Source organism: Atta cephalotes (assembly GCF_000143395.1).
Source record: "Atta cephalotes unplaced genomic scaffold scaffold00016, whole genome shotgun sequence".
In the NCBI taxonomy this organism is placed as follows: domain Eukaryota; kingdom Metazoa; phylum Arthropoda; class Insecta; order Hymenoptera; family Formicidae; genus Atta; species Atta cephalotes.
This window is the reverse complement of record NW_012130080.1, coordinates 5,383,253-5,394,532: the sequence shown is the minus strand read 5'-3', so window position 1 is coordinate 5,394,532 and position 11,280 is coordinate 5,383,253. Positions and strand designations below refer to the sequence as shown.

The 11,280-nt window shown below is 28.1% G+C and overlaps 1 protein-coding gene across 1 annotated transcript in view; it reads left to right on the top strand.

Annotated features, from left to right (window-relative positions):
- Window positions 1–11,280, top strand: part of LOC105618378 (cyclic nucleotide-gated cation channel alpha-3) — a 151,738-nt gene that overhangs the window by 126,301 nt on the left and 14,157 nt on the right. Inside the window, exon 10 of the mRNA XM_012199920.1 lies at window positions 7,514–7,663. Coding sequence (XP_012055310.1) covers window positions 7,514–7,663 — 150 coding nt within the window. The remainder of the gene's footprint in view (window positions 1–7,513; window positions 7,664–11,280) is intronic.

The following is an 11,280-nucleotide window of genomic DNA, read 5'->3' as shown; positions in this document are numbered from 1 at the left end:
AACTTTCCGGACAACCCAATATATCTAAAATTTATAAAAAATATATAAAATTTTATGAATATTTAGATTGATTTCGTACTTTAAATAACAATTTTTTCCTCCTTGCAATTAATTGCAAAACTATAAGCAATCAAACTATTTAAAATTAATAAAATTATACTGTATCGTTAACAATTTTTTAACGGAGTCAACAATCAATTTATTTCTCCCCTCAATCCAATTTATGAGACTAAAGCTTTTCACATTATCGTTACAATTTGGGATTTGGGCAAAAAAGAAAAAATATATCTTCAAGATTTCGAAGTTCAAAGTGTTTATTCATTTTTAAAGTAATTTATTTATTTGTTTGATGATATTTTCCTCAAAAATTCCGAGTTCACATCCATGCATTCCAAAAATATATTTAACTTAGAAAAAACATGTTCGAAAAAAACATCATCGATTTTTACATTCTTTGTGTATAAATATAAAAGAGACTTTTAATTTTAGATTTAATCTCGAGTTGATCTATCTTTTAAAAAAAAATACATTCGGCTTGAATAAGTAAGAGTGTGAAAAATAAGAGTGTTGTCTCATAACTTCAACAAAAGTACATATATTTTTAAAATAGTTCAAATGATAGTCCTAATTACGATAGAGAGAATAATTAATAGATGAAGACATGTAAATAGTTGTGGTTAAAAAATGCAGTATATCATCGAAATAAAAAAGTGACATAATTTTTTTATGTAAATATCTGTTTCATCTAAAATTAACTTTAAAGATATATTACAAACATGTTATTTTTTAATTAATTTTTATATGTTTAACAATATTATAATAAATTAAAAAATAATTTGTTGTGTTTAGTCAAAGATTTCAATTTTATTTGGTCGTTTAATTAGTAATTATATTATTCTCTCTTGATATTGTAAAACAATACCATGTTATTTTTTCTATTTCATATATGTGATTTAATATTTTCATTATTAGTGAATGATACATAGAAGATACATAACTTAAGTAAAATTTATATTATCGAGATACATAAAGGAATGTTTTTTTAAGAAATTCTGATATTATATCCAAACTTTATATCAAAATATACCAAAATTTATTTGCATGTTTATTTATTAGTAACAGAGGCATAACTAGTTGTATATTCACGTTTTATTCTTTCTACGTCTCGATTATTATATACTATATTACATTAGAGTATGAAATTATTTTTAAACTTATCGAATTTATATGTCGGATATCCGATAACAACTTTGCTACAAATTGATTGCTAAAAAAAATCGCCTATTATTCCAAACTGAACCTTGGAATATTCTATTACAATACTTTTAGAGTATAACCAAAAATATTAATCTTTGGTTAACTATGAAAAAAACATCAAAGAAAGCCTTAAAATTACTTTTCTCTGATATATAATAACCAAGATATAAATGTAAATTATGGATATTAAAATAGAATCACAAAGGAGCTAGGGATATTTATATCTTTTGTATTGCGTAGCGAATCTTAATGACTTTAGCCATAAACAAAGTACATAGCATCAATATAACGAAGGTGCACATTTCATGAAAAATATGATTTACATAAAAATTAAATCAAATTTAGTAATTCATTCATTATATTATATACTATATATGACAATGTTTTGTCAAATTCATTACTAATTTTTTGCGTAATATAAAAAATTATTAATTTTTTATTATCATTTTTGTTAATTGATGCATATATATATAGTTGCTTGTTTTACGTATTTGTTTTTCTTTATTTGATTTTAACTATTTTTATATCATGAATTTATATTTTAATTTAATATTGTTATTAAATAAAATCAAATATCATACTTGATGCATTACCTTAAATATTTTCATTTGTATGTCTCTTAAATTATACTTAAGTTAATATTTATCATCTCATGTCAAATAAATATCACTTAACATCTAATTTAGATAATCTGTTAATACAAAATATTTGCAAAATTATACCTAGAAGAATTAATAATAATAATCTTATGTAATTTTACATGAGTCACAAAATAGATTTAAAAGTTAAGACTAAAAGTTAAATCTTTCATAATATATAACTCGTTCGTACATTGTCAATAACACAGGCCCACAAAAAAAAGTACTCTATGCTGGGATAAAGATCCAGCTATTCTTATTTTGTCGCTAAATACGAACATAAAAATCTGACATAAAAATAAAATCATCCAGGGCAAATTTTCAATCTAAAGCGAAAAAATGACCCATTTTCCTCATTTTTAACCCATTTTTTCATTCTAGATTAAAAATTTGCGCTGGTCCTATTTTTATGTCAGATTCGTATTCAGCAACTCAAAATACAAATAAGAATAGCTGAGTTTCCATCCCAACACAGGATACTTTTTTTGTAGTTATGTAATTAATAAAATACAGCACAAAAACAACTCACATAAGGCATTGTAAATTATTTCTGTATAAAATGATTGAAGATTTCTTCACAAAAATCAATATCAAAAAAATACTGAAGATGAGAATTGGCTTAAAAAACATTCTGCTATATTCAAATCTTCATGGATTGAAAGATCCAAATCATGGTTTTCCACATCTCTGCGAAGAGGAAGATTTAAAATTTGGTCTGCCACATTTCTATGGAAATAAAGATCCAAATTATTATTTTTAATGTTAAAGTGCTTAATGGATCTTTATTCATATATGAAAAAAATTGAAAAATTGTAAAATGTTTATTTATACTTAATATTATATTTATATTCTTCATAATTAAGTGATAATCATTATTTTTGAATGAAATATATGTGGATGTTTATTTTTTACACTGATGGAAAATAAGTAACATCGTTATTTTTATTACTTTTTATAATAACGACTTGATAATGACTGTGCAATTTTTTATGATTAATTAAAAATTAAGTATTGGGAAAAAATTATTTTTAATAATAATTAAATAATACTTATCACCATAACGTTGTTTATTGAAAAATGAATATAATTTATTATTGGTAACGAATTAAAGTAACAATAAAAACAATTCGATGCGTTATAAATAATAAGTTATTTCTTTCAATAATCCTTAGTGACAAGTTGCTTTTTAAAAGGAATCACCTCATTCAAATTTCCTAATAATCGAACATCCTAACTAATCTTTCCAATCTTAACTTTTATTAGTCGTTGTTATCATAAATCATTGCGAAATCATTTTAATAGATTATGTATCTATTTATAATCTATAAGAAAGTAAGGATTTCCATTCCTGATACTTATATTGCATATAGCCAAATATGTATCAGGTTCAACAATTTTGTTGACTACTGAATATGAAATACTATAAAATTTTGTTACTTATTACAAACAACATTTAATTATTCTTTGATTAACATAACTGTTCCCCTATTTTTTACTTGTTCTTGATTAATATTTCGTGATTAATATTTCTACATTTGTACTGGAAACGCAATGTTTAATTCAAATAATCTATCTATTTACATTATAATAAACGTAATAAGTATATAGTAAATAATTACTTATCAAGAACACCTATCTGTTCCGTATTTTTATAAATTTTAGAGGAAGTTGTTGAGTGTATTTGATCTTTTTTTATTGTTGTATTCGCGTGTGCATCATTACTCACATTATTCTTATCTGCACGTGGAGCTGATATCCTACATTTAAATATAGAGTGTTTAAAGAAGTAAAAAAATGCAACATAGAAATTAGTTTTAATACACACTACTCCATTATGCGAACAAATGTATTATTTTATAATCTTCAACTTATTATTTGGACATTGAGATATGATCTGTTATTAATAGTATAACAATCTGGTAAATACAATCTTATATAGATCTGATTATTCTTGTATGAAAATTAAAATACATTATTCATTTGTACTTTTCTGAATACTAAACATACTAATAGGTACACATATTTCGATAAGTGCCTTGTTAAATATTTGTTTTAATCATTATATTTCTTTACGCGTTTTCCATTTATTACTATTAATACTGTCAACTTTATATTCTTTAGTATCAATATTTTGCATTATTTTTAGAGTACACTTACCTGCATATTTCTTAAGTGTAGACGTGTATTATTATATCTTTTATCTATCTTAATTACTTTTTCACATATGTTACATGTCATGTACTGTGTGTCTTTTATGGTAAAATGGTCCCATGACCAATGTGTACGTGCATTGCTACTCACATTATCCTTATCTGCACGTGGAGCTAATATCCTACATTTAAATATAAAATAAGGAAGTAAAAAATACTATATTGGAATTAGTTTCAATTATGCACACTACTCCGTTATGCGGACAAATATATTATTTTATAACTTTCAACTTATTACTTGGACGTTGAGACGCGATCTATTATTAATATTGTGACAATCTGGTGAACACAACTCTTATATAGATCTGATTATTCTTGTATGAAAATTAAAGTACGAATATTATTTATTTGTACTTTTCTGAATACTAAACATAATAATAGAACACATATTTCGATAAATATCTTGTTAAATACTTGTTTTAATCATTATATTTCTTCAGGTTTTATTCACTGATTATTGTACTATTAATTACTGTCAACTTTACGTCCTTCAGTATCAATTTTTTAATACCTTTAATACCTTTACACTTACACGTGCTTATTTTTTAAGTGTCTTTGTAAATTATACTTATTATCGCCTATATATTTATTATTCAATACTGCGTTACATATGTTACATGTTACGAACTGTGTGTTTTTTATGGTAAAATAGTCCCATGTGTCCAATGTGTACATTGGATGAGACGTGCACTGCTACTTACATTATCCACACCATCCGTACATGGAGGTGATATCCTACATTTAAATAGAATGTTTAAAAAAGTAAAAAATGCAACATAGTTTCAATTATGCATACTACTCTGTTATGAGGATAAATGTATTACTTTATACTTTTTAACTTATTACTTGGATATTGAGATGCGATCTAGCAATCTATGGCAATGTGATAAATACAAATCTTATATACATCTGATTATTCTTGTATGAAAATTAAAATGAACAAATTTTATTAATTTATACTTTTCTGTATACTAAACATGATAATAGTATATATATGCTGATGAGTGTTGAATACTTGTTTTAATCATTACATTTTTTCAAGTATTTTTTATTTATTTATTCCTATCAATTGTTGTCAATTTTATATTCTTCAGTTCTGCTATCATTTATTATTAATTTTTTATAACCTTTAGTGTATACTTACCCGTACTTTTTTCTTAAATGTTTACATACAGAATTGAAATTTTTTTGATCGCACTTAAGTTTTAGGTCACATCTGTTACATGTTACATTTTGTGTGTCTTTTATGGTAGCATGATCTCATATCCAATGTGTACATTCATCTTCCTTTTCTTCTTCTGTTAATTCGTTTGAATGTTCCTTGACCAAGTGATTGTGTAAGAAAGATTGGGGTTGAATTATTATTGGTTTTAAACAATAATTGCATTGCGCAAATAAATTTCCTTGTATTTTTTTGTCTACGTATGTCTACGTATCTTCTGACGAATCGGAAACATATCATGGCAATCTGTTGCTCCTTGCTCTGCCATTATTTTGTGTTACGGAATATTCGTGACTAATCACAGAAGATACAGAAACAATTCTAAACTTTTTTGTAGAAAGCCCAAAACAAAGGTACGTTTCTTTGACCGAATATAAATATTGATATATATGTATTTGAATTTGCTTAATTCCCAAATACAGTTCTATTCATTCGATAATTAATTCAGTTCTACAATACTTATATATTACTTATATTTAAAAAATTGATTTAAAATTTTCTTCTTAAATTTTTTTCTTTACATATTAGTATAATTTTCATTTTAATTTTATCTCATTTATTATCAATAGTGTTATATATTAATTCTATATAGATGGTCGCCACTAACTTGTTATATATTAATGTATTTGTGTGTAAAGAATATTTTGCCACTCCTCTTAATATTTTTATTTATCAATCTTTTAAGCAAGCCATTTTTTAAAATAATTGATTTCCGAATAATCGCTGCTTCTGATCTGAAATTTTACACATAAGTTGTTTTCTACATGAGGAATATAAAGTACATGTGGTCTCATTTCAAATATTAAAAACATTTTTTTATACCAGAATTTTATCGATTGAATTTATTTTTATATGATTCATATAACAAACATACACACTTAATATATAATATATATGTAATATATGGAACTTCTATCCGATAGGCAAATTATGAAAACATTGCATAATAGTAGCATCATTGAATTTATAATTTTTCAATTACACTAAGATAATTTATTATAACACAACAGTTTTTGTTAGAATAAAGTTTTTAAATGAATAAAATTTCCATTTATCAAAAATTGAACAAATCTAATTTAAGATGTAAATATTTTTTAATTTACTTTTTTAAAAAGATATAACGAATAAGTTGCCGATAGCATAATGAAGAAACAAATCTGGATATTATTCGATTATTTTCAAATGCTTGAAAAATATTTCCGTACAAATATTAGATTATATTGTATGCATCCCAAAAGCCGGAACTTAAAATTCTAAATTTAACTGTTGCTAAATGTATAATACTTTAGGTTGCAATATTTCTGCAATATAATTTAATAATAATTGTATATATTTATGAGCACAATTATATTTCTAAAATACGGCTGAAATAATTTTCTCAATTATTGGACAATTTTTTTCCAAATTTTAAAATTAATTTTCTACTAATATTATTCACCATATGTTATTATTTTAGCAAAGTATCATGTCGAAATTAATTAGATTATCGTTATTAATATTTTAAAAAAGATTAGAGTTTCTGTAAATATGTATATTTGTATAAAATTGCAAATTACAAATTTTATGCAAGTTTTGCATTTTGTCATATAATTTATTAAACGTTGTTCTATCAGTGTTAAATATTCATCTTGAGGAATCTAAAGCATCAGGCAATGGGAGTAGATCTTGCTTTGCGCGGAAAGTTGCAAATTTACTTTCGCAATTATTTTAAGGTCAATTCTTTCAATGTCAATTGGTATTTTTTTCTGCTCATATTTAGAAAGAGATAAAAAACAACTTATGTGTTTATTAAAATTTATTAGCTCTTATGCTTACCAATCTCTTATGCTTATTAATCTTACGGATGGAAGGTTATATTATATTAAAGAAAGAAGGTACCAGCACTTGTCATATGTCTTAAAATATATCAATTATTTTAACCAATGGCACTAACAGCTTATTATTTTTACGGATTCATAAAGAGAGACTACGTAAAAAGAACTAAAATTTATGTTAAGTACATTTACAAAACTTTTTATTTCTTGAAGTAGAGAAAATATGACTTGTACCAATGTCTCTTTATATCAGCTTTATTATCGGGGGATTGCAAGGCCGCCGAGAACTTAAACGCCTTGATTAAATTAGAGTCAAAGATAGAAACGGTTAACGGAATAATTAACTTAAGTGTCGCTTTTGTGCGATTGCAGGTGAGGTGGGAAAGGAGATGTACATAGTGAATAGGGGCCGACTGCAGGTGGTAGCCGACAACGGGAAGACGGTGCTCGCCACCCTTAAGGCGGGTTCCTACTTCGGGGAGATCAGCATTCTCAATATGGGGACCGCAGGTAAAGAGTGCGGTAAATATTCCAAACGGACCAGGGGCCCGTGAGCTGTCCCCCTTCGTTTTTCACGATCACGTTTTCACGTTTCACGTTCTTACCACTCTGTGAGAGGGCAAGCCGTCGAGCCGGTATGAGCCGATCTAAAAACGATCTCTCTAGCAATTTTTCACTATCTCTCTTTTTCTCGCAGACTTGTCCCACTTGTCGATTTTCACCTTTTTAATCGCGATCGACGTTCATGCAACGACGCCCGCGTGGTGAACAGAATTTATATACATATATCGATTATTAATTCTCCAAACAAAATTAATAGAATTAATTATCACTCCCTTAGCTTCGATGAATATCCTTCCTTTGATTTTTATATTGGATAAATAGTTACGATACGAATGATATTTTAAAAAAAGCCGATATAAATTTTAAAAAGGTATTAAAATTTGTATTTACTAAAAATTACATACTTTTTCCTGATTACAATTTCAATAAAAGTTTTTTATAATAAACGGAATACAAATCTCAATTACTCAAACTAATTTACGATATGTAAAAATTTACATATCAATGTATTATCGATGTCACGTTATTTCCTCAATTGTATAATAATATTTACGTGCGTTTCTCATTATTATTTATTTAATTCAGAATGGTATACTTCTTGTTATTAACAGAAATGTCAACAATACATTTATCTCAAATTTCTCAGTAACTGTTCCAATCTGCACAAGAGAAATATTAGCGATAAACATTGCATTATTAAAAGCTTATTTTCGGTTGTTTTCAAAGTATAATAAGTATAATTTTCAAATACATTTTGAACAAAATTAAATAATAATTAAAGCAAATGTAGATTTAAAATATTAAATAAATAAACAAGGAATTAAACTAGTTTTACCATCTCTGATATCACGGTCGTGATATTATATTCTCTCAAACACACTGAAAGACGAGCTTTATCTAATTTAACTGTGATTGACGTTGCATTATCCTACCCTACGTGGATAATTTTGCCGGCTGTATAGGATACTTTCCTATTAGATTTATCGCAGAATTTATGGCACGTATAATCACCACAAATTTACTGCAGAATTTGACTGTTGAATTAGAAGCTTCATGTGTCTCTTTCACAGAATGCATCGTTTTCATTTTAAATGCGAAATGAAAATTAAATCAAATTAAAAAAGAGTGTAAAAAATAGAAAGAACATATTGTTATAAAAAGAAATTTAACAAATCAAAGAACTTAGTATAAGAAATAGAAAAAATATTTGTGTAGGAAAAAATATATAAACAAGTAGTTAATAAATAATCTAGATTCTAGATAATAATAGATTTCAGTAGATTAATTTCATAACACGTGCGTACTATATCAAATGACTGAACAACAACAAACTACATATACTACTAAACTCAAATAATCATTCGCATTCCTCGAGCGCACATCGATGAAAGAATTAACGAGGACAAATTTCTTTTTCCTCGCTTACATTTTTTTTTGCACAATTTAATGGACGTGATACGAAAACCGACTTCTAAAGCATCGCGAAATCACTCGTGCGTCTTCCAGGACTACCGCTCGACAGCGAAAAAAAAGGATTGGCAATGCCAAAAATATTGCTTCAATTTCTCTACTTCGACAATTCTATTGCTTTCGCTTGTCAGGATAGAGTATAGAACCATCCGCGCAGGATCGATGGCGGGTCTCTTCTTGTTTTCGAAGATCGACTCTCTTCGAATGATTCGTTGAGACGAAAAAAAAAAATAACCATCCAACGTCCGCCAGCGCGTATAAAGAGTCGCCTCGGAGACGGCACGAACTTTATTCTCCTATCGAATTTCTTTTAGAAAACTCTTTTTCTCGGACGAACATTGCATTCGCATTTGCCATAAAGAAACTTCGGGCTAATAAGAGCAGCGTTTCGGCCCCCATCTAAATGATCTTAATCTGGGTCAAATTGAATTTTTCCTCCTCGTATTTTTAGAGCCTCGATCCCCGTCGTTATTAAATTAAAAGAATTTAATCTTTTATGTTACTCTATATTTTTTATAAAATAGCTGTTAAAAAATTTTTCCCTTATTTATGCCGGCGGTTATGCCGGCTCATATTTTTAGCAAACACAAGTTTTCTGTAACTCCGTTACGTATTGTATCTACAAAACCGGGCAATATTGTCTCTCGCGAAAGTGTAAAAAGCTTTTCATATGCTGTTACTCGTAGATAATAAAGTGCTGGTCGTGCCAGATATTGCCGTGGATTCCTCAGACGTTTTCAGTCGTGCAAACGTATCATTTACATTTGAATTTTGTATTGTGTTTGCATTGGGTCAGAATTTTTATAATACTCTGCTTATCTAATAAACAGTAACAGTTAATTAAATTCCGTAAGAACACACGCGGCGAAGTCCGTCGTTGCGAGACCGTCGACGCATTTTGAATAAGGCCCGTGACACGTATTGCCCTTTAGTCTCCACTCTTCTTCAGTCTTTCTCACGGCTACTGTACTCCATTTTATTTTTTTTTATTTACGATCGACCGGAACGACCGACCGAATTATGATGTTCGTCGTAAAATATCAGGATTGAAGCTTCTTTTTTATGGCGCCTGACTTACGCCTGTGCGGTTCATCGTGAATTTTTAGTGACACTCACGTTTCTAAGTGAAGAATACGAGGCTAAAGAGATAAAATTCAGATCGAATCATCATTCAATAACGTATCGAAATTATTCTTCTTTTTTTTTATTCAAAAATAGATAGTAAGTGTGTCAATCGTAGACGGAATAGCAGACGGCGACTCAGCAAGGCGTACCGGTCGATAAGGTTTTAATGAATCATATTTTTAGTCAATCGTGCTCACAATTTCTATTTCGCTTTCGTAGCTCTATTAGAAGAAATAGCTTAAAACTGGATCGATTCGAATCCAGTTCCTTATTCGCGCCCCTTTCAGCATCATATCTTTGACTCTCACAATCGATGCTGCAACGCCACGCTGCGCTGGGATTGTACATTTCTTATTCTTATAACATTTGCATATCTATTAATTGTTATCTATTATAACATTTACAATTGAGGGATAGCATTTGTAAATGACTGATTTATTTGCTTGTATAAATCGATCATGATTTATGGCTTTAATGCAGGCGATTTGATTGTCTGCGAGAATTATCATTGTGCTCGAGCGTCATTTACAAATGCTTCCTATGAACATCTCCATTCTCACGCGATATATTATCATGTTATTATTCATTGCACCATTCACATATCTTTCTCACAATTTGTCGTCATCACTCCCTAACGTAGGCTCTTATTGATAATTGTAATTTTTACTTCTGTAATGCGTGCTGATTTCGTACGATTGTATTGGCCTGCATTCAGATCCGCCAAATTATTATTACCAATTATTAATATTAAATTATATCTATATTTACACACATACACACACACACACACGCACGCGTACGCATACAAACACACACACACATACACACACACACACACACATACACACACACACACATACACACACACACACACACATACACACACACACACACCACACACACTACACACTACACTACACTACACTACTACACACTACACTACAACTACTACAACACTACCTAACTACACTAACTACTAC